The sequence below is a fragment of the Staurois parvus genome, unplaced genomic scaffold (assembly GCF_062004578.1).
Source record: "Staurois parvus isolate SC_StPar_1 unplaced genomic scaffold, SC_StPar_1.0 ptg000234l, whole genome shotgun sequence".
Classification (NCBI taxonomy): domain Eukaryota; kingdom Metazoa; phylum Chordata; class Amphibia; order Anura; family Ranidae; genus Staurois; species Staurois parvus.
The window spans coordinates 6777710-6803267 of record NW_028318030.1 but is presented as its reverse complement, the minus strand read 5'-3'; the positions used below and the strand labels follow the sequence as shown (position 1 = coordinate 6803267).

The window sequence follows — 25558 nt, the reverse complement described above, 5'->3', positions numbered from 1 at the left end:
TTCCATCCAAACAGGAACGACAAGGTGAACCTGTTGATCTTTTCATACTTATGAAACAGTGGACCAAACTCTACCTCGACGACAATAACATTTTGAGACGGAAAACATCATCTGGTTCTCAACTAGTGTTGCCCAAGTTGTACTATCACTTAGTATGGAAGGAGTTACATGAAGAGATGGGACACTTAGGAGTAGAAAGGACTGTAAATTTAATCAGAGAAAGATTCTTTTGGCCACATATGCAAAGGGACACTGAGCATTACATCACACGTCAATGTACTTGTCTGAAAGACAAACGGCCAAATAAGCTTGTCCGGGCCCCGTTGAACAATATTGTGACAACTTATCCTTTTGAGATGGTCTCCATTGACTTTCTTCATCTCGAGAAATGTAAAGGTGGATATGAGTATATCTTAGTGGTAATAGATCATTTTACAAGATTTGCTCAGACATATGCAACCAAGAACAAGTCCGCAAAAACTGTTGCTGACAAAATATTCAATGATTTTGTTTTGAAATTCGGATTTCCTACCAGAATTCACCATGATATGGGTAGAGAGTTTGAAAATCACTTGTTTTTGACATTAGGGAAGCACTGCCACATCCAAAATTCTCACACAACGCCATATCACCCAGAAGGTAATGGGCAAGTTGAAAGATTTAATCGTACCCTGCTATCTATGCTTCGTACCCTGTCACCAGATTCAAAAAAGGACTGGAAAAATTCACTAGCAAAGGTAGTCCATGCATATAATTGTACTCGAAGTGAAGCTACAGGACAATCTCCATACTTTCTACTGTTTGGAAGGTCTCCAAGATTACCCATTGATAGTATGTTTGACACTCCAGTAACTGAAAAATACAAGACCTACTCTGAATATGTGAACATATGGACAGATAGGAAAAATTAATAATAGCGCCTATGGTCAAAATTATATAACTTACTAATAGTGTACCAGCTGCAAAAAATCACCATATATAAAAAGTGTACCAATAAATAAATAATTTGCGCTAGTAAATGTGTATAAATATATATAAAGAAATCATCAAATCATAAGTCCAGAAAAAAATATATATATGCCAATACCACAAAAAAATATACAAAAAAAAAAAAACTTTTAAGAGCAAAAAACTTTTGTGCAAAAAAAAAGTGTCTAAATATGAAAAATTTCACCAAAAAACCTTGATAATATAATGGCAGATCATCCATAAATATATCTACGGAAACTCTGCAACACACCGATCCTCATCGATCGAAATAACAGGATGAAAAACTTTGTAGTTAATCGAAAATCCACTTCTCCAATAGATAAAGGACCACCTTCAAACGTATCCATGGGGGGAAATGCCAAGCACTCGAGAGAAACGGAAAGACTTCATGGTGCAATATTATAAAAACCAATTCCTTTATTAGGTACTCATTGCACTTACTCAAGAGGTGTCCCAGCCGACACCAGCATCAACAGCATAACAGCAATCACATAAATGAGCCTGGCTACTCATGCCCCTGCGCATGTGCTATAGAGCTACAGGTGTAAAAAAAAGTGTCCATTTACACCCACCTACATCCAATCTGATCTCCCCCTCCGTCTGACTGGATTGAAGTAAGGTGTAAATGGACCGGTGGTCAATTTACACGACTGCCCATAGAGGAGAGCGGGCTGTGTTTGTGTCTGCTCTGCATAAGCAGAGCGGACATGGACCTGTCATCCACCTACTCAGCAGATAGATCCCCTGTTGAGGAAGCAGATTGCAGGCGGAGTCCACTGTGTGAAAGGGGCCTAACACCTTTCCACCCTCTTGAAGTCATGAAAGAGTCTGGAGAAGCCGTGGAGACTGTAATGCGACCTGTAACATCGTTCAGCATGACCGTTTTGGTGGTGGATCAGTGATAGTCTCGTGGAGGCATATTCATGGAGGGACGAACAGACGTCTATAGGCTAGACAATGACTAGCCCTGACTGCCATTAGGTATTGGGATAAAATCCTTGGACCTATTGTCAGACCCTATGCTGGTGCAGTGGGTCCTGGGTTTCTCCAGGTGCATGGCAATGCCCGGCCTCATGTGGTGAGAGTATGCAGGCAGTTCCTGGAGGGCGAAGGAACTGATGCCATTGAATGGTCCCCACATTCGCCTGACCTAAATCCAATAAAACACCTCTGGGATATCATGTTTCGGTCCATCCGACACTGCCAGGTTGCACCTCAGACTGTCCAGGAGCTCAGTGATGCCCTGGTCCAGATCTGGGAGGAAATTCCCCCAGGACACCTCCGCCATCTCATTAGGAGCATGCATACAAGCACGTGGGGGCCATACAAACTACTGAGTATCATTTTGAGTTGCTGCAATTAAATTTCAGCAAAATGGACTAGCATGCTGCATAATTTTTTCACTTTGATTTTCAGGGTGTCTTTGAATTCAGTCCTCTGTAGGTTGATAATTTTAATTTCCACCAAATGATGGGGCATCCTTACGTTCCTAGCACATTACCCAGTCCATATCAGTATAGATATCCAGCATGATATTTTTCCCCATTGAGATCTGAACTGTTTTCAAGGTGTTCCTTTAATTTTTTTTGAGCAGTGTAGATGCAGTGGATCTTCTGGTAACTCCATGGGATCAGTACTTCCTGACCTATTCCTTTCCTTGTTTTTCTTACATGTTTAAGATAATGACTTTTTAGCGTTCCTCATTGTTTCAGGCTGACCCAGGCAGAGGTGGTAAGCCAACCTAAGGAGACACCAGAAAGTTGTTCAGAAGGATCTACTGGATTGGGATCATCTGTTCCCAAGGAATGTTTTTTTGCCATCCAGCTTCAAACTGGCGTTAACAGCCTAATCATTGAAGCGATGCATGCTTATTTTGTGTAAGCATCAGGACTTCCTCCCCAGAAGTTCCTTTGTAAGACGAGTACTTTCCTGCAGCTAGGCCCAGGTTGGCGTTTCACTCTCAGCAAAGGAAGTAGTTCAGCACTATTAGGCCCTTGAGACTTCGTGGGATTGGAATTAGTTCACTCATGGCCTTCGCTTAGTGAGGCAAATGTGTGGACTAGTGGCCTTGGCTGGCATGGAATACTTCACAGGTTTTTGCATTAGACAAGGTTGTTGAGACCCAGCTCTTCATCTTGCTCAGGGTAGTTTCTATCTGCTGCAAATAGGAGCAGCAGACGTCCTTACCACTCGGACAGTGTATTAAAAAAAAAAAACCCTACGCAGTTTAAACAGCTTCTCATCCAACGGTATTGAGTGGCCACTTGTCTTGTTAAGTGATACTAAATAGTTTTTTGTCCATATGCTGGGTTCTCCAACTAGATATTTGTATATGTCACGTCTTAGGTATCTCTTCTCCATGGAAAATAAGGTTAATGTGTGTAACCTTCCCTCATTACGGAGGTCCTCCATCACCATATTAGCTTTCTTACCATTCTCTGGACTCTCTCCAGATCCAGCACATCCTTCCTGAGAACCTGTGACCAGAACTGAGCACCATACTCAGGATGCAGCTGAACCAGAGTTTTGTAGAGTGATAGAATTATAGTTTTATCTCTTGAGTAAATATCCTTTTTACCGCATGTTAATAATCTGCTGGCCTTGCTTGCTGCAGCTTCACACTACATTATATTGCGGAGTCTGTCATCTACTAGGCCCCCCCCCCCCATCTCCTTTTCCATCCTCGATTCCCCCAGATTCTCCCCCTAGCAGGTAAATGGCATTAATGTACCCTTTCCTCCGTTTGCTGCCTTCCTATTACCCAGCACAAAATTAGGATCAGCAGTCATACAAGGGATCGCCTAAGGGATCGTTTACGTGAACACATTTATAACATCAAACGTGGATACAGGGAACATTCCCTTTCCAATCATTATCGCAGGTGTCACCACAGAGATCCATCATCTTTAACGTTTACGGGAGTTGAAGTTGTACAATCCAATTGGAGAGGGATAAATAAAAAACGGGCCGTATCACAGATGGAGTCAAGATGGATCTTTGAGATTGGATCTATGCATCCCAAAGGACTCAACGTTGAAATGGATATAAATTGTTTTATAGATAATAGTTAAATATTTATCCATTTTAGTCGATATTATATTTATCCTTTTCACCATATCTCCAATTTTTGGCCAAATAGGTTTTTACAAACGTCCTGTTTTTATAATTTGTCTTTAGACCATTGCGAATTCTAATTTTTAATCTATATACAATTTTATTGATATTTTGCTTATAATAATTTTTATTGTTTTATGGATCTTTTGGATCTTCATATTTTTATGGGTATTTTATTTTTATTTTCATATATCTTGTTGTTAAAGTGAGAAGAACATAATGCACATGTTTTATATAATTTTAAAATATACGTTTTTTGTGTCACCTTTCCAATCAAAGATTACCTTTATTTATATTTATATACGTTTAAGGTGGGTTGCGGCAAGTATTTCAGGTAAACACCATATATATAAAGAGGGCTTTGTAATCAGCATTTTTACTGATAATCCCAATAATATGGGCATACAGAGGGTGTCTATCATATAATTACGCGATTGCTATTATTTACACTTGGCATCGTTATCATCTATATGTGCGTAAGTTGTCATAATATTTACATATGACCAACCTGGGATAATATATCCAGGTGCCCATACACGTTACCCTGTTTACGAGGAGTGACGATATCTCACTCTATATCATTTGTCCCCCTTTTCCTGGTTCTCTTGCTTGGGGGTGACACAATTATATTTGGCCTCCGGTAAAATGGCGCCCGCACATGCGCGATCGAAGCGGTGGATTCAGCGCTCACGCGTTCCCCGTATATAATCGCGCATGCGCGCACTCCAACAAAATGGCGCATGTTTGAAGACGTAAGTCTATTACAAAATGGCGCACGTTGATTGAACGAGCGCGGTTTTTTGTCTATATGCATTATTAAACGTCCTGCGCCCAGAGCATACCCCCTATGAGTAATTGCGGTTGCACGAAACGCGTCAGTGAGGAACTGCGGCACAGTGACGTTTACCACCACCGGCACCATTGGGGTCCCGGCGGCCAACTTTATTGTCTGGTCAGTATTGTTTTTATTATACCGTTGCTGGATGAAATAAACGCACGCATGCTTAAGCGGTATCACGCTATTCTGGCCTCCTTGTTTCTTTCTGGGGCTCTCTGGTGAGCTTCCAACTACCTGCAGAGTAAAGAGCTATAGGGGACAGAGCCACGCATGACAGCTGAGGGTCCACATCGTAAAGTTTGACCAGATCTTGCCTTTGATGAGTCCTGGAACCATACCTTGAGAGGGGTTATCTCTTACATGCGCATATTGGTTGTGCATCTGGTGAGTGCACAATCTTTTACCAGTTTTGGATATCACCATACATCACCTTTTTGGCTATCACCGTGTGTCGATAGAGATTCATCTGATCTTTCACCTCACCCTACCCACTGGGAGATTGTGAACTATATATCTGTGTGTTATTTGAGACTATAAGGGGCAGTATAATAACTATACCCTGCCTGCGTTTTGCAGGGATACACTCTTGCATTTTTGATATCTTGCATGATTTAATGTATAAGCGCTGCACCTTTTTTATATGTGAGTTTTTGGAGGTTTTTTTTGGTACCTTTTGTGTTCAGCAGCTTTGTTACCTTTAGCGCTCACTTATACCTATTTTTACAGTCATACAACTGCCACCAGAACAGGTTTTAAGTAAACCATAGAAATTAGATGGTGGTTAGATTTATAGGCAAAACATAATCACTTGAGGCATTTATGCTGACTGCTGGGTTCCTAAACATGGGTCTGTTCAAGTTAAGCCTACTGAAAGGGTTAGGGTTCGTGCACTGCCGTTATCACCAGTGCCCGTTGATTGGCAAGTTTTAACCTGCCAATTTCACCCCCAGCAAATGCTGGTTAGTGGGGCTTGCTAGTGCCTTTAGGTCTTCGTAAGCTATCAAATATCTTCTGGCAAGCCAAGTCCACAGTGAAAGGGTGCTAGAGAGACATTACAAAGTAGTGAAGTCCAGGAGCATTAGCACAGTTTAGCAGACACCAGAGCTTCAAATTACATGGAAATCACATAAAAAGTGTAATGTATGAAGTTTGTGCCTGCAAGTGTGTAACAAACTGCAGGTAATATCACACTGAAAATTAGCATACAGAGGCTGGAACTGGTCTGTCAGGATTTAATGCTGGTCCAACATCACTGGGTCCATGCTTTTTACAGGGTCATAAGCATTTCCAGAAGGAACTTGGCAATGAATAGCAAAAAAACCCATTTTGGATATTTTTGTAAAATACATTTTGTGTGAGCTGTCCATCTCTCAGCGCAGTTCAGCTTACTAACATTTTCTCGCTTAACATATTTCTTTCCTTCAGGTATCCAAGTGTTGTACCCTCAAGCACGATTTCAGTTCTGGAAATAATTGCATAAGAAATAAAGTATATATATAAAAAAATAAAATACTACACAATCTTATTTATTGCTCCAATTCTTTAATTGACCATAACTAAGGAAAGTAATTTTATAATGAATATGTTACCCATAATGAATGATTAAAGGCATGTTTAGATGTATGATGGCACAATCACATAAGAAAATACATTACACTGAAGCAATTCAGTTGAACAACGGCATAATCTGGGAATATCCGAGTCATCAACTCAAGAGCCAGTGGCATCAAACTCCTTCATGGTTTACCTGATGGCAAATGGGTAACAATAATATGAGCGCAATTAAAAAATAAAAGAACTAAAATATCTGCTTCCAAGTAGGTTATCGATAAAAATATATAGGTTAATTTGTTAACTGAAGAAATTATGGAAGCAATGGAAACAAAAGATCTTTTAATATATATATATATAAAGTGTTAAAAGACAATTTAAAATAGATTGCCTTTTCCCATCGCTCTGTGCAAAATGCTCAAATGAAAAAGATTAGAGAAAGTTTCCTGCTCATTCAGGTTTAGGAAATGTAACTTAAAGGTATACTGCTCTAAAAGAAAACCCCTAAAGTACACTTTTGGCTCAGTAAGAGCTAACTATTTTATCTCAGCGAAATGTTCAATTCTCAAACAAATGTTGCTTAGGTGTGCAATTGCTTTTCTATACCACCTAAAATGAGCAGTTGGTGACAAACAGATGAACATTTCACCTGTTCGTCTATGGGGTAAATGCTAATGGCTAGACTTTTGAGTCTTACAGGGACCACCATTCATTGCCACAGAGAATGACATTTTAACACAGATGTTTTTTTTTTTTTTGTTTAACACTATTTAGTTGATGATGGGGAAAAAGTACATGTACTACTTTGTCCCTTTATCCTAGGTTCCCTGTGAAACGAGCTGTAATGGCAGACCCTGTGCCCCCTTCTTGAGATGGCTGCTTTGCTGGAGATTGCCTATCTCCACCTCCCAGCACTTGCCTGAGGCAAGCACTGGCAAGAAGCATGCAGATGGATGCAAGACACATCAGCCTCCCATCCTTCTGCATTCCTCTTGCTGATGCTTGCCTCAGGCAAGTGCCAGGAGATGGAGACAGGCTCCTGACTGCGGTGTCAAAGCAGCCATCCTCTAGCTGGCTGTAGTGTCACCATATGACAAAGGGGAACATCCTGTCTGACCTCACAGCTAATTTTACAGGGCATTTTTTCTTTAATCCCTTGGTGCCAGAGCCTCCTGACCCTTTAAAGAGGTTGATGCCAGGAGGCAGTGTTTAGGGTCATGTGAGCATTATGAAAGGCTGTCAACATGATCGGAAAGGTCCCAGTCGCAAGTAGTGATTGGGACCTTTCTGTGGGGCGCCGGCAAACGTGCCAGGAGCACGCAAGGTGCGCGCTTTGGGCACATATTTGTTTACTTTTGGTACGCAAATACGTGGCAGCTTGGCGTCAAGGCCCAGCCGCCGAGAGGACGTATATTTGTACTGTTGGCGTCAACAGGTTAAGCATACACAAAGCAGTAGTCTACCATGGGAATCATCATTGCTATTCCATGGAGTCAGTAACAAGACGTACATTAAGTCTGATTCTACTGATGCTCTTCAGAACATAAAACAAATTCTACAGTTAGAGTAGAACCACTGCACTGTCTTCTGGTGCTCTCAATGCAAGCCCTGAACACAGCCATTATACTCTATGGCCAGAAAGTGAAAACTTTCTCCGGACAGAATCCAAATGTGTACTTTTCTCACATTTGATGAAGAGTGTGACTGCCCTTTAAAGATAGAGTAACAGGTGTGTTTTAGCTCGGAATGAACAGTTCAAATGATTACCACTGAGTGCCACATGCACCTTTTTAGATGTTATAACATTTTTGATTGTTTATAGACAATATGAAATTCTATCATGCAGAAGACTCTATAATAGCACCAAAAATGTACTTCAAGTGTTTAAATATTTTTCATCCCACACTTACGTGCAAAAAAATGTGAATATAGAGAAAAAAAAAAAAAAAAAAAAAAGATTAAAACTGCTACTTCAGCATTAGGCTATTAAACCTCAATGTGCTGCTAAAGAGAGCATTACCAATATGTAGTTGCATCTATCAGTAGCAGAGAGATTGTAGAGAGTGTAGCCCTACAGTCAACGTATGATCATTTTAAGTGTATTAAATTGCAGGCACACGTGTACAAAAGGTGTTTGCATGTCCTCACACTATGTAAAGCCCCAAAGGCCACAGATCTGTAATATGCAAATAGTGAGATTAGTTCCAGAATCTGTGCTTGGTTACATCCCCTCCTGCTTCCCTATTAATCCAACATTATGATGAACTGCTTCACTGAGCATATGAGGTGAAAGAGACACATAGCTGCTATGTGTAAGTTGCATTTTAGAACTTCTCCAGAGTTACTGGGAGGAATCACATGCAGACATCCTTGAGTACTTACTAATGTGTATGCCTACAGTTTAGTCATGTTAAAATTAATACAGCTTTACTTTAAAAACTAATGAACAAGCAAATGCTGTTTTAAGCAATAGTGTGCCTTGTTTTAAAAACAAAACAGATCTCAGACACACAAAAAATTGTTGAAAACTCCATTATTACAACCCCACATCATGAAAATACTGTTCCTGTTACTAGGAATTAAAGGTAATTTTCAAGAAACATTACATTGTAACCCAAATAGTTTCAATTTAGAAATTTCATTACATGTTACATTTCTATACATGTTATGAGCAAGAAAACAATCCTGAGGAAAAGGTAGCAGGCAAACAGCTAGTAAGTCTTTTCCATTAAGATTTCTGTGTGCGTGGTTGACCAAAGTTTCATCAGTTGCTTCACATCTGCAATGAGATATTTCCATAATTACTAGAATACTCTTTATTATATTTCAGCATATTTACCAACAAGGTTATACAACACTTTCTTTTATTTATTGAACAATTTTGGTAACATTTAAAAAACAAAACAAAAAAAAACTAAGCGATAAGCACATCAAAGACTGTTTAGTATTGACTAGCTGAACAAAAATTTCATCCAAAAACTCATTGTTTTGCATATTCCCACCAGTCTGGTCACAGGATATTTCTGAATTACATAATATCCACTAAACTATATGTGTTTTAGGAGCCTTGTGCTTGCATATTTCTGCTGCTTAGAAAAAACACAGGTCCGCCTAATGCCAACTGTACACCTGGGCAATATTGTGTCAGTTTTCAACCACATAAGGGATCTACAACCAACAAATTTGTATAACCTTAAAATAAGCAAAACTGCTGGTGGTAGATTGTTTGGATCCACTGAATGCTTTGTGGTTGAAAGCTAATAAACTGCCACAGCACTGTAATGTATGATGAGCATTAAGAGACCCTGTCAACAGACCATTTATTTCAAAAATTATTTTCTTAGATTACATGTGCATTCAAAATAGAATAGAACAAGGAGTTATCTTTCTGGTCTAGGAGGACCCTCTGTCTGGACAGTGCTGATTGGCCCTGTGCTGATCACATGCACTCTCCCAAGAAAGAAAAAAAAAAAAAAAACCTCTCTAGCAATACACACCAAACTGAGCATGTGCAGGTCACTACGTATTGAGTCTGCATCAGGTGGTCATTTCAACAAGAGGGGCAGAGAAGAAAGAATCAAACAGCCTTTTTACACAAGGCAGAGGATTAACCCCTTACGTTCCACAGTGAGTATAACAAACATGCTTTACTGCATATACAGCCTGATTTTACTGTTGCGGGTTCAGTAACACTTTAAGATCCATGGGAGTGTAGCAAACCATCCTCCTAGGACACTAGAAAAAAAACGAGGCATGCTGGAAGTAGGAGATGGTATCTTGGGTAGGCCAACAATATTAGTTGCCTGTGTGCAATCCTTCTGTATGCAGCAGTATAATTTGACAGTTCAAGACTTCCTGTGCCTTCCCCCAAATGGACAAAAAGCAAACACTTTAAAGACTAACAGTTCTCCCAGCTCTGCAACATTTTAGGCTGTAATTAGCGCCGTTTGGGAAGTCACCTTGCACTCGTGATAGCTGCTGGAACAAAATCTCCCACTTTTTTGTAAACAATCAAGTTAAGGAGAATTGCCAACTGGCTGTCACATGCTGGTATGACAATGGTAATTATATTAGATAAATATACAGAAAATTGAGCAATGTTACCAGCATATTCTTTATGCATGTACTGCAATTACAAAGACTAATTTTACTGCAGCTTGTGTAAGAAAAGATGTCTTAGATGTTAGTGCCACACAAAACATTTTCAGTTTTGTATGTCTAATGGCATTTCGAATCATTCTTTAGATTAGGTTATTATAAAGCAATGACCATTTATGTAGTACTTTGCACATTGTGCATTCACATTAGTCTCTGCCCTCAAAGGCCAATTTGCCCAATAATCTACCCACTGTGTCTTTGTAGATGCAAACAGGTATTTGAACCAGCGGACCCAGTGCTGCCAGGTAGTTCTAACCACTTAGCCACTGTGGTGGGGAGATATTCTAACCACGTTACCTGCCAAATGTCACCCAATGTTTTGAAAGATAAAAAGCCTGCAGGTGAAACCATATTTTGTACCCTAAAGCACGTAAATGTAACAGGCCAATACTATGCAAATCTATTTGCCCTGTTCTATTACAAAATGACAACACAAGGTACTCCTAAATTAAAATGTGTGCATACCTGTAAGGGAGTGCGGTACAGCCATTGGTCTTTGTCTGCTGCTAGCTTCATGCAGGTAAAAAGGTCACAGACACTGGAAAGGCCATAATATTCCTAATTAAAAAAAGAAAAAAAAAAGTCTCATCACACACAGGCAGATCTGGGTAAATTGCTGCATTCTGTCACCCATAGTATTGATTATAAAAAAAAAAAAAAAAAAAAATACAAAAAAAGCTAAACATTGGTATAAATATAATATTAAAAATGTTGGCTAATGTCTCTAGCAAGAAAGCATACAGCATATGCCTTAGTTAAAATGTCTTATCTATATACTTACATGAGCTTTTTTACGTAAGAGCCATTTATCCTCCAGTGCAGGCTGTGCTGACTTTTCCACGTTATCTATGTTCTTTGAAGACAACACCCAGCAACCAGTGTCTAGAGGCAAATGAAATGGAGAAAGATTCTCTTCGGGGTTCAGCTTCCATTTACTACTTGAAATTTCATTTTCTGCCTTCTCTGCTGTAGCGGATTCAACAACCCAATTGGCCAAAGGTGTTTCAAGCAATTGTCTGAAGTGCCTAATTAAGGGATCACATTCTTCTGTCTTCTTGGTACAAGTCTGGTCTCCAGAATTTCTTTTGCATGGATGCAGCCACATATTTATGGAAGGTTTTGACTTTTCAGACTCCTTGTCTTTGGCCATGTGTTCTGGATTCAAAGGAATGCCATTTTTGTCTTTGCCTTCTTTTTTCAAAAGCCACTTCCTTAGAGCGTCCTTCTCACAGCTTTCATCACAAACACATTCTGAGAGAGTAGAGCAGGGCTCATTAGCTTTGCAGATTTCTTCCATCTTAAAAACTGGCTGAGATTCCTTCAACAGCCACATCTCATCGACAAACACAGGTGCCTTCTTCCCACCAAGCTGCTCATTTAAGCATCTGAGGTTCCCAAGATTTTCAATTTCCAAGGCAGCTGTATTTCCACCACAGCAATTACTGCAGGACTCTACTTTGTGGAGCCAATCACTAATGCTGTAGTCCTGAACAAATGGCTGAAAGAGGAGTTTCCATTTGTCCACGTCACTGATTGAGTCTTCAGTAGTGGCTGAGGAAATGAGCCACTCTGAAAGATCCATCTCTTCCTGATCCTCCAAATCAAAGTCAACATCTTCAACTTTTTCAAAGGAGAAAGAGCTGGACTCTGAATTTTCACGTGTGCGCACTCCAGTTTTCTCAGGACAAGATTCCTTATTTTGGGATTGTAGCAACCAATTATGTAATTCCCCTAGTTTACCCCAAATTTTCTCCATATCAAATGTGGGTGGTGCAGGCATTTCTGAAAACTGTTAAATAGGAAAAAAGTAAAATGAGTGCATTCTGAATATAAAGTATTTTAGCAGTTGAACTGAGCAAAGCAGTTAATTTACGGATTCTGAATATAAAGTATTTTAGCAGTTGAACTGAGCAAAGCAGTTAATTTACGGAATCTCATGATGACATCACAGTACAGGCTTCAAACAGTACCTTGCACATTAATCTCACTTCTGCCATATGGGAGATCGACAAGCATTATCAACCTTAGCATTTTCAGATTATGGCTCATGGACCTTGCCTGATCCCACCGCACAATACAGAAGTCCAGGTAAACATGGTCCCTGCTACTCATCTGCTCAATTTATTAAAAGGTCAAGAGGCCCAATAAAATAAAAACCCATACAAAATTTTGCATGCTGAAGTTCTTACTCAAAGTCTATAATGGACATTAGTTACTATGTAACGTTATGAGTAAGCACTTTCTAGGTCAAACAAATCAAGGTTTTCATACTAATTGTCCACTTGTGACTCTTATGCAGATAAATCTAAAATCAAGCAGATGAGTAGCATGGACCCATTTTTTGTCAAGAGCAATTTCCTTAACAACGTGTAGGGTCTTTTAAGTCCTCATGCACACGGGACGTTTTGACAGCTGTTGTTTTTGGCTTTTGGCATTTTTTTCTACAGCCAGTAAACTCCCCAGCATGTAATCATGTGTCCATGCACACATAGGGTTTAATCAGTGTTTTTTTTTTGGCTGAAATAAGCCCCAGGACTAGTGGGTTGCTAGAGGAGTTTTTTAGCCGTAAAAACACTCTAACACTGAAAAACAAGCGTTTGAGCATTTTTTTTTAGAAAAAAAATTTTATTTTTTGTTTAAAACAATGCTAAAAACGCAAACGCTAAAATACTCACGTTTTTAGTGTGACTTTACACAGCTAATGCTACCAGCGTTATTAAAACGCCCAGTGTGCATGGAACCTAACAGATGATGCAGTTAGTGAGTGTATTGATCAAGTCAATGTCCAGTTGTTTTGAAATGTTTAACAAAATGGTGCAGAAGTCCCTAATGGTCTCTAAACTGACCAAAAAGTTATGTTATACTATAAAAGTATTAAATGGGCAGCAGTGACAGAAGGCAGGCATGCTCAAGACATGGAGCATTTATGTTATACAGTTCCAGCTCCTAAGGTTGAGAGCTTGGCCCTGCCTCCATACCTGCAATTGAGGCTGCAGATCATAGCAATGGACCAACAGGGAAATACAGCAAGGTCCAAAGTTACAAAACACCTGACTTACAAAGGACTCGTACTTAAGAACAGAGGCAGCGTTATGTCACGCAGGTCACGGAAACGGCCAGTCGGCCATCTACTGTCCAGCAGACCATTCAGCAATCCCACATCACCACATGGCCACTTAACCCTTCCCTATGCTATCCAAAACTTAAAATATTTTTTGTCTTGAGTTTCAACCCTTAAAAACATGTACCTGTTCCAACTTGCATACAAATTCAACTTAAGGATAAACCTACAGAACCAATCTTGCTCATAACCCGGGGACTGCCTGTATAGAAGGCAGCAGAGGCTTGATCACAGAGAATGGAAAAGAAATAGATAGCAAGAGGGTAGTGGTTAAGCACTATTAGTGCTTGCTTTCCCTCAATGCTGCACATTTTGCACTTTTAGGTGACTAGGAGGGTCACTTAAAATTTTATGATCCACTGACTTACCCCTGCTATGGTATCAACTGACTGGCAGACCAGGCTGGTTTGGAGTGCTGACCTCATAGATCACAAACTATGTCAAATTCTGTAAGTTATGTATGTAGTTTGTTTGTGTTAAAATATTAATTGTAGACCTGAAGACTATGTAAACCCAAAAACATATTTTTTTTCTGAAAGGAAAGACCTTGGAGGAAAAAAAAAAAAAAAAAACAACCTCTGGTAGTTGCAAATTTATTTGATGTCAAATGGCATTAGTTTAACAGTGTATCAAACCCATATTTCAAGTAAAAAATACAGGTAAATTTAGGTGTACACAAACAGAATATATTACCAATTTTTTTTGTAAAATATACAAGATGTTGTGTCAAGTATATAGCAAGAATTAAAACTGTACACGCCTGTGAAACAGTGAAAAACTAAAAGATTCCAAAACTGTCCATAGGCGAGGCTTTAAAAGCCTTTACAAGTCATCAATTTAGAAATGACCGTGAATGATGGCCCTAGCATTGCCACTCTCACTCCGGCAAAAGCCTAAAGTTTGATGCAATTGTCGTTTTTGTACATCCTTTGCATTCATATGAGTGCATTGCACACTGCATACACATTCATTTATTTGAGAGTGATCAGGTGGCTTTACAGCTAAAAAGCTAAAGGATGGCTCCGAAAATTTAAACAGACTCAGATACTAAAGTGATGAAGAGTCTGTTGACAGGTCCATGTGCTGCTGACATACGCTTGCCATACATTGGTGGCAGCAAAAAAGTGAAAAGCTGGATAGCAATGACAATTTCTGCTACTATCTGTACAGGCCATCTTTAATAATTAGAACGGCTACTACTAAAAAGGGTTTTATGTAGAACATACCTCATTATGTCCAGTGATGTCTGAGTTTAGTAGCCAATCCTGTGGAGAAGAGCTTGGAATGTACAAAGCAGGACATGAAGAAATGCCTGTCACTTTGCCCTCCAAAAGCCATTCAGACAGAGATGGGCTCAAAGTTCCCGAATGAGGTTTCTGAAAAGAAAAACATTGCCAACTTCTTAACTAAGCAGGACATCAAACTATGTTACTGCTACATGTTAATGGATTATTCAAATGGTTTCCTATAAAAGATCTAGTCATGTGGCCCATGTTGAAGAAATCTGGCATCAAGAAAAAAAGCAAAAAAAAAAAAAAAAAAACTTTCCCTGATTACAATTGTGCTATATAGTTACATAGTTAGTCTGGCTGAAAAAAAGACAAAAGTCCATCCAGTTCAACCATAAAAAAAAGTTATAATACTACATCCACAGTTGATCCAGAGGAAGGCAAAAAAAACCCAGCAAAGCATGATCCAATTTGCTCCTCCTGATCCCCCGAGAGGCAATCGGATATTCCCTTGATCAACTTTACCTATAAATGTTAGTATCCAGTTATATTCTGTGCTATAATACCAAATTTCTGAGCATTACATAAGCTTTGACATAATAAGTTTTTGTTTATTTTGTTCACCTGAATGCTGCACATTACAGTTACAAAACAAAAACATGAGTACTCCCCCACCAAGCAAATCATTATCAGTTGCTATAAAGAGAACTACAACATGTAGAGCAGGCATTACTGAAGCGGACCAGAAAAACTATGTACTGAAAATTTTTATCAAAATATATACCAAAAAATAAAATACTTTGACCAAAAATACATATGTATGCAAATGTATACATGGCTTTAATTCTAGATGCAGTTCCTGTTTACCTCCTAGCTGCTGCAGTACATAATTGGTACTACTAAGTGAAACTCTGGCATTAACAATGTTAAAAAGGTAAATACATTTTTTTTTTAATAAACTTGTCACACGTCGCTGCTCTATACAGTGATTTTGCAGAGCAGCCCCGATTCTCCTTTTCCCCGCCAGCATTCCTGGCCCCTCCCTCCTGCCAAGTGCCCCCAGAGCAAGCAGGTTCGCTTGCGAGCCATTGCTCTGCGTATCCATTTACACACAGAGCTATGTCTCGGCCCTGTCCCATCTCTTTTCTCATTGGCTCACTGGCTGTGATCGACAGCAATGAGAGCCAAAGGCTCCCGCTGCTGTCTCAGCCAGTGAAGAGGGAGAGTCCACAGAGAGCCAAGGCTCTTGTGCACATCTCCGGATCACATTGGGGCTCAAGTAAGTATTGGCCGGGGGCTGCTGTACACAGAAGGTTTTTTACCTTCATACATAGAATTCATGAAGGTAAAAAACCTTGAGCCTTTACAACTTTACCCTAGTGTAAAGCTACGTAATTTGTTGTTATATGCAAGAAATTCCAGAGAATAGCTATGATTCCACAACTCCACAGCGTTTAAGATTGCTTTTTTTTGGCACTATGCAAAATTCCAATTCTGGAAGGCACATACTCCAGGGCCATCACTCTCCTTTTTGACTAATTAGTTAATCAATGACCTGGAACAAATATTTATTGACTTACCAAGTACAGAAAGAAGGATAAGAATGACAAGCATGGAGCACAGGTCTTTCAGAAGTCAGTAATGTCAGTTCTCATATTTATATTATGAGAGTTCCCTTTTAAACTCTAGATTGTCTGAATTTTTTCCAGGTTGATTTTGGATAGAGCTGAGGTGTTTATTTGCACCTTGGCAACTTTGCTTGAGAAACTTGACGTCATTAGATACAACCTCCTTCTCTTGCATCCATTTAGAATAGGGTGATAGAATCCATGCTTGCAGAGTGAACCCTCTAATACAGAGTGTATTGGTAAGAACATGCTGTCTGTAAAGTTTCCAATTATTAAATATAAAAAGTAGCTGCCAGGCCAAGTAAAGTCTTTTGTCAAACCAAAATGAATAGCTTTGGACAGAAGGGGCCTTAAAAATGTCTGCATATAGTTTACTAAAATATTCGAACATTCTTATCTTGTTGCAATTCAAAAGGTAAGTGTGTTCTATCTCCCCCATCTCCTATTAAACTATTCTATTTCAAGTGTAATTGTCTAGACATGATATCAGGCATTGCAGAGTTAATGTACCTGATCAATTGGAGGAACATAACAATTGTTGAGAAGCCAGGGATTCTGAGTGACAAAACTGCAGGGTACAGGGCTGACAATCACTGGACTTGCTTCACAGTTCTTGAAATACAGAAAGAAAAACAAAAAAACAAAAAAAACACAACATGAGGGATGTTAAACATTTATTAGCATACATACAATTATAATGGACTGAAGTCAGTCAAGGGATCTATCAGTAGATTTGTTTTTTTTATTTAAACTTGCCAAAAATAGAATTTCGAATGAGAATTCTTGGGAAAAGTCTTAGGAAATAATCGTAGAAAAATTCTCAAAATATTCGAATGTCAAAATTTGATTTTGAAATGAACAGACTTTACCAAGACAAAAAGCACATATACTGCTAGAAATTTGTTTTGGAGAAAAATATTTCATCCTGCATCTTTGAATTTTATTATCACCGCGGTCAAAAATTAATGTTGATTTTGGTTTTGATTTTTCTGCCAATCCTCCTTAGTTATGGTTAGCACTGCGCTGAATTAATGCACACTACTGACCTGTATCTACTTTTGTATGGGATTGTTTAGCTCTGCCCCTGCCTGGGCATTTCGTGAGCCTGTTATGTTGTTCTGAAAATTCATGTTGACTCCTTTAATATTTAGAAAAACAAATTTTCCTAGAACATGCTTTTCCTAATAATTTTGTTCAAAAGTCTACCCATCTAAAGCCAGCTTTAGTTCCCTTCCCTCCCCACCCCCACTATGGCTGAAAAGAAATTCAGCACCATGTTATGGTCTGTCCATCACTGGCCCTTAAAGTGATATTAACTCCTCAGTAATTCAGCACTTTCAGCAGATGATTTAATCACTTACTGTGTATGCAGCTTCTTTATCGTTTAATGCTTGCCTATATTCCAATTTAGGCTTGTGCTATGACCACTGCCCTATTTTTTCTGTTTTAGTACAGCTCTCTCTCTTAAAACATCCTATGGATCCACTCTTGCATGCAAGTACTAGGGTTATGTCTCCCTACACTGTGTGCATCCAAACAAACACAAAGCCATCATTATTCATAACCCACCCATCCCTCTTTCCTCTCTGTTCTCATTCCATTCGCACACCTATTCTTCCCCTAGTTTTCTTGTCTCTATTCGCTTGTACCGGAGAGCCTACATAAAAACATTTTGGGGAAAATAAGTACTTCAGCATCACATCATTTATTGAGGCACTGGCAAACCATAACCATTCGTTCCAACTTTAACAGTAAGGTGCAGGAAGACAGTTTTTATTGTAGGAGCAGCATTTATGCAATATGGCCATTTCAAGTGATCACTTGGAGGCTACGTGTTCTGTTCTCAGCCTCTTCAATGTCTGTAACAACTTTTTTTTTCCTTTCAACAGTATGTGCAATATATTAATATACAAAAAATGCAGCGCAATATTCTAAATATTAAATATGCATACATCTTGCTCTGTGACAATAATTAAATACCATATAAGTGCATATTCTGTGCTCAAAACGTATAGCTTTAAATACAACACAGTAACGCACACTTCCTCATAATACCATGCATTATCTGAATTCTATCCACTGTGCGTTTATCTAATAATAGTGTCCCAATATAAATCTTGGTGAACCGTCCCTTTAAGACTCAGTGCTCTAAGTGCTAAATGTGCAATTTCTTCTCTGTATATATTCATCCAGTGATATCGTGTGACCCCTCAGTGTTGGATCCACCTCCAACACACTTATGCGCTCACCTTCTGGTTTGACCCAAACCGTCAGGTCAAACCGCGTCTTTCCCTATAACCCGTGTGGGTATACTTGTGTATCATTCTCCAACTCCTCCTGCACCTCCAAACTCCAAAATGCACCGCCAGGTCAAACGTGCGCCTTTCCCTTTGCTGGTATATATATCCAACTCCTCCTGCTCCTCCACACTCCAAAACGCACCACAGAAAATGGAAAAAATGCTCCAGATGGTGAAGTATATCAAATCATTGTAAACTTTATTAAAACTCTTAAAATCTCCCACTTACATTTATTTGTGTCCTTCTGGGACACTACAGGATCAATATCTCTTTGTATAGTAATTTTGTGAATGAAACTGCATTGGATCCCCTATCCAAGATGGCGGAACGTACTCCGGTTACGGCTCGACGTCATCGGCGTGCCCTACGCGTTATGTCATGTGATTTCATCAGAAGCAGTCGAATGGACAAGTCATGTATTTATTCCCATTCATTGATTGTAATGTGTTAACACCTGTCTCGGCACCATTTTGTTGGAGACCGTTACATGGTCTCAGGTGCCATTTTGTTCTGTGCTATACTAGATGTTACTGCTTGTCCTGACGTACTCAGAAGAGGATCCTGTTCTTGCACCACTCATTTAAAACTTTAACATTGCCTACATATGACCTGCTTGATGCTTGAATACTATGGCTGACCTTATTCTTAAATCAACACTATATATACACTGCTCTTTATTGTTGGAGACCGTCACATGGTCTCGGGAGCCATTTTGTTGTAATCCTATACTGTACTAGATGTTACTGCTTGTCCTGACATACTCAGAAGAGGATCCTGTTCTTGCACCACACAGAATATGCACTTATATGGTATTTAATTATTGTCACAGAGCAAGGATTTATGCATATTTAATATTTATAATATTGTGCTGCATTTTTGTATATTAGTATTTGTATGTGGGAACATTGTATATGTTAGCGGCAATTTTTTATTTTATGTTAATTTACTTTTATTTATTATACGTATTTGGATAGGCATATTGCACTGTAAGTTTTCACACTATAAGTGCAATATACAGGTGAAACTCGAAAAATTAGAATATCGTGCAAAAGTTCATTTATTTCAGTAATGCAACTTAAAAGGTGAAACTAATATATGAGATAGACTCATTACATGCAAAGCAAGATAGTTCAAGTCGTGATTTGTCATAATTGTGATGATTATGGCTTACAGCTCATGAAAACCCCAAATCCACAATCTCAGAAAATTAGAATATTACATGCAATCAATAAAACAAGGATTGTACATAGAATATCAGACCTCTGAAAAGTATAAGCGTGCATATGTACTCCGTACTTGGTTTGGGCCCCTTTTGCAGCAATTACTGCCTCAATGCGGCTTGGCATGGAAGCTATCAGCCTGTGGCACTGCTGAGGTGTTATGGAAGGCCAGGATGCTTCAATAGCGGCCTTCAGCTCTTCTGCATTGTTCGTTCTCATGTCTCTCATCTTTCTCTTGGCAATGCCCCATAGATTCTCTATGGGGTTCAGGTCAGGCGAGTTTGCTGGCCAATCAAGCACAGTAATCCCATGGTCATTGAACCAGGTTTTGGTGCTTTTGGCAGTGTGGGCAGGTGCCAAGTCCTGCTGGAAAATGAAGTCAGCATCCCCATAAAGCTCGTCTGAGGAAGGAAGCATGAAGTGCTCCAAAATTTCCTAGTAGACGGCTGCGTTGACCCTGGACTTAATGAAGCACAGTGGACCAACACCAGCAGATGACATAGCTCCCCAAATCAACACAGACTGTGGAAACTTCACACTGGACTTCAAGCATCTTGAAGTGTGTGCCTCTCCATTATTCCTCCATACTCTGGGTCCTTGGTTTCCAAATGAGATGAAAAAGTTGCTCTCATCAGAAAAGAGGACTTTGAACCACTGAGCAACAGACCAGGTCTGTTTTTCTTTAGCCCAGGTAAGACGCTTCTGACATTGTTATTCAGGAGCGGCTTGACAAGAGGAATACGACATTTGAAGCCCATGTCCAGGATCCGTCTGTGTGTGGTGGCTCTTGATGCACTGATTCCATCCTCAGTCCACTCCTTGTAAAGTCCCCAACACTTTTGAATGGCCTTTTCTTGACAATCCTCTCCAGGCTGCGGGCATCCCTGCTGCTTGTGCACCTTTTTCTTCCACACTTTTCCCTTCCACATAACTTTCTATTAATGTGCTTTGCTACAGCACTTTGGGAACATCTTTGCAATTACCTTTTGAGGCTTTCCCTCCTTATGGAGGGTGTCAATGATGGTTTTCTGCACAACTGTCAGGTCAGCAGTCTTTCCCATGATTGTGATTCCTACAGAACCAGACTGAGAAACCATTTAAAGGCTCAGGAACCCTTTGCAGGTGTTATGGCTTAATTAGCTGATTAGAGTGGGACACTTTGAGCCTAGAATATTGCACCTTTTCACAATATTCTAATTTTCTGAGATTGTGGATTTGGGGTTTTCATGAGCTGTAAACCATAATCATCACAATTATGACAAATCACGGCTTGAACTGTCTTGCTTTGCATGTAATGAGTCTCTCTCATATATTAGTTTCACCTTTTAAGTTGCTTTACTAAAATAAATGAACTTTTTCACCATATTCTAATTTTTTGACTGCACACTTCAATTCACGTTGCTAAGATTGTGCAAATTCCCACAAATATGGATGTGCAAAACAAACCCAGGAACAGAAAAGGATGTTAGGCAGGCATATCATACATTAACATGATGCTCTTACCACAGTGTTAATTGAACCAAATGTAGTAATAGCTTTCCGGAGATACGGAACATCGGCTTCAAAACTGAGGGTTGATGTTTCTTCAGGGTTCAGAGCAAGACTGCCCAACCTGAAAGATCAAACAAAACGATCATGAACAGAATTATCATATCAACCAGTGAACTGTGAAAGTGGTGCAGGGGGGACTAGTAGCTGAGGATGGGGTTTAGGGGGAAAAAGCACATTAAACACAATTTTCTTCCCTGATTTTGCCAATACTGCTTCCCAACCCACATTTCGTTTCCTTCTGTTACTTTAGGCATTTCCTAGCAGGCCTGGTTAATCAGCTTGAAAACAGGAATTAAATGCCTAAGATATGGATGGAGAAGTGGGCAGATAAGGTGATGAGTGAAACATTTTCTGCTGTACATACTGAGAGATCATCTAGCAAACACCATATTGGTAAAAACCCTTATGTAAAATGGACACACTGTGCTTGAATAGACTTTGAGATCTCCCTTACACATCTTGGTGCAGATGCAGACTTCAGTGTTAATGCTATAACTTCTGCTGTAAAATTGGTGTTATCAAAGTGTAGAAGCAAGCAGCAATGGTGTAGAAATAATTGTCCAAAAATAATATGGAAACTGGCGACAGGGGTATGAAAATTTGTAAAAATGAAACCCATAAAGATTATTAGTTGATTTGATTGGGCATTCATGTTATTAAAAGGAATAATACACCTAAAACTACAAACAATTCCTATAAAGTGGAGACTTAAATAAGATTTGTAATACTATTCAATTACATTTTGCATATTTTAAGTACCCATTAGGTATTTCAGGAAATGTTCAAATTAGTTTGTCTCTATCTACAGTTAATTATGGAAAGGTCACACAGCCACTACAGTTCCCACATTGCTTCAACACTTTAGTGGAACAAAACAGGTTGTGAAAACTATTTATGAAGCTTACAAATTTTCTGCAGGAAAATCAACATTGCCAAAACGTGTATTAAGAGGGACCTGTTCTTTAACCACTTGCCCTTCAGAGGATTTACCCCCCCCCCCCCTTCCTGACCAGGCCATTTTTGCGATAGAGCACTGCGTTACTTTAACTGACAATTACGTGGTTATGCATGCTGTACTTTCTTTTGGGGGGTATTTGATCACCTGTGTGATTTTTATTTTTTTGCGCTACAAACAAAAAAAGACCGACAATTTTGAAAAAAAAAAAAAGAAAAAATGAATAATACTACTTTTGACTTTTTGCTATTAAACATGTCCAATAAAATAAAATAAAATAAAAAAAAAATCAAATTTAGGCTAAAATGTATTTTGCTACATGTCTTTGCTAAGAAAATCCCAATACATTTTAATTAATTAATTTACATAGCGTCTACAAAAGGCAGTATATATAAACTGGAATTTTTTTTTCTTTTATACTAATGGTGGCGATCATCGACTTAGAACGGGACTGCGGTGGGCATTTTGACACGGGGGGGGCGGGGGGGGGGGGTCTGACTGTCACTGACATCCCCCGTGACACTAATACAGTGATCAGTGCTAATAAAAAGCACTGACACTGTACTAATGGCACTGGGTAGGGAGGGGTTAACATCTGGGGCGATCAAAGGGTTAACTGTGTGCTGTTTAACAATGTGCTGTGTTTGTTTTTCTTGGGAAACAATCTGCTGTGCAGAGAAATACACAGCATGTTACTTCACACACACTCACCATTTTGTGCAGCCCTGCAGCAGTATTTTGGGCGGCGGGGAAGCAGTTAATGATTTGTAGCTGTTTATGCTATACCACTTACCTTTCTAAACAAACTGTGATCTGATTGGCAAGGTCATTACTGTGAGGGGTCTCTAGCTGGTGAATCAGGCAATTGAACTGTCCCAACAGCTAAAACAAAAATGAATGTATTAGACAGAGAACTTACAAAGCATCTCTCATTGACAATAAAGGCTGCTAAGAGATCTGCCTGTCCTAGCTCACTTTTGCAATCTATACCAGCCAATAAACAGATATTGTGTATGACTGTTTGTTCTTTAATCCAAAGAGAAAAAAATAATAGACCACACACACACGAAAAACATTTTACAATAAGGTCTTCCTGACAAATTATTTATTTATTTCAGGTACTTATGTAGCGCTGTCAATTTACGCAGCGCTTTACATATATATTGTACATTCACATCAGTCCCTGACCCTCAAGGGGCGTACAATCTAAAGGTCCCTAACTTACATTCATACATACACATACTAGGGCCAATTTAAACAGGATCCAATTAACCTACCAGCATGTCTTTGGAGTGTGGGAGGAAACTGGAGTACCCGGAGGAAACCCACGCAGGCACAGGGAGAACATGCAAACTCCAGGCAGGAGGTGCCGTGGCTGGGATACGAACCAACAACCCTTGTACTGCCAGGCGGAAGTACTAACCATTTAGCCACTGTGCTGACAAATCTTTTTTTATTCTCCATTTAGCCCCTACATTAATCATAGGACTAACAGCACAAGTTGAAGGATTGAGCACAACTGCTGTCAATGCAAATATACATAAAAGGAGTTAGTTTAGTGTCAGGGCTCAGTTAAGGGGTTACATTAGATAAGAGTCAAAGATTATAAGTCAAGGAGTTCAGCTTTTTTATTACAAAAGTTTTATTGTTACATTTGTTGACGTGTTTCTAAACCCAAAACAGCAAAAATAAGTCTGTATATGCAGTTAAGCATGCTTGTTATACTCACTGTGGAACCTAAGGGATTAATCCTCCACATTGTGTAAAAAAGCTGTTTGATCCTGTCTTCTCTGATCCTCCCCTTCTTCTAACGTCCCCAAGCCATCTGCTGATAGCACAGAGCTCTAGGAGTTACTCTGCATGTGTTCAGTTTAGTGTGTATTGCTAGAGAGTTTTTTTTTTTTTTTTAATTCAGTAGAGAATGCATGTAATCAGCACAGGGCCAATAAGCACTATCCAGACAGAGGATCAGGGGTTATGCAGCCTCATAGGACAGTCAGAGCAGAATGAAAACTCCTCATACAAGCTTTAACCAGCACTCAGCTGGACGCTGATAGAAGTACAAGGACTGCTATATACGGCTGATGTGAAATGGTATTTAGCAGTTTATATTTACTAAAATAATTGCATTTCTATGTTGTGTGTACTGTGGAGACTGGATATAGTGAATGCAGGGTCCTGGGTTTAGTAACACTAAGTTTTAGAGACCCATTTCAGGGATTAGGTGTTAAGGGTTAAGCTAAGGAGAGGATCGTTACAAGGTGCTCACTGCTAGGGAAATTTTTATTAACATAAAAAGAGTTAAAATGAAACTAAACCTTCAGTAAAAACTGCAAAACAGGTAGCTTTTTGTCACAGAAGAAACATACTTTGACTTCCGCAAAAAAACAAACTTGCCTGTTTGCTAACTTCTATTGAATGTACACTGAGCTCCACATGCGCAGCTTGGCATAGAATCTTGCATGGTGCCAGTATCAATGATTGTGGTGTGCATGACAGGAGTCATGTCATCCTTGCCAGCCATTCAAGCAACCGAAACACAGCAGAAACCATAGGGAAGGATATCAGGGGTTGGCGAAGGATTCAGCGTTTGCATTGCTGAAGAAGTGGTATTTGCAGACTTTACACTTAAAGGAAGCTACAAAGTTCACACTGGAACTCTGCACTGCAACCTAAAAGAACAGTCCACCACACGTGACTAATCCTTGCAAAGAGATAATTATTACCAAGTCAAATACTATACTACCAAATGCTGTTCTCAACTGCTTGTTAATATTAAAAAGAAAAGTTATATAAAAAAATTGTCCAAATGCTGTAACTATTAATGTAATAAATGCACAGTTAAACATTTGCTTGACCAAGTTCTGAAGAAAGCTGTCCAAGTGAAGCTCTGGTACACTTAC

General features: G+C 39.3%; 1 protein-coding gene across 3 annotated transcripts in view; it reads right to left on the bottom strand.

Annotated features, from left to right (window-relative positions):
- Positions 1-6464: 6464 nt before the first annotated feature.
- NCOA4 (nuclear receptor coactivator 4) overlaps positions 6465-25558 on the bottom strand; it is a 40373-nt gene continuing 21279 nt past the window's right edge. For all 3 annotated transcript variants that reach the window (XM_089680045.1, XM_089680046.1, XM_089680047.1), the window contains 7 exons: positions 23449-23537; positions 21653-21761; positions 17140-17241; positions 14999-15148; positions 11433-12440; positions 11117-11209; positions 6465-9272 (listed from right to left, as the gene is read on the bottom strand). In XM_089680045.1, the coding sequence (XP_089536171.1) occupies positions 9267-9272; positions 11117-11209; positions 11433-12440; positions 14999-15148; positions 17140-17241; positions 21653-21761; positions 23449-23537 (1557 nt within the window). In that variant the 3' untranslated portion in view covers positions 6465-9266. The remainder of the gene's footprint in view (positions 9273-11116; positions 11210-11432; positions 12441-14998; positions 15149-17139; positions 17242-21652; positions 21762-23448; positions 23538-25558) is intronic.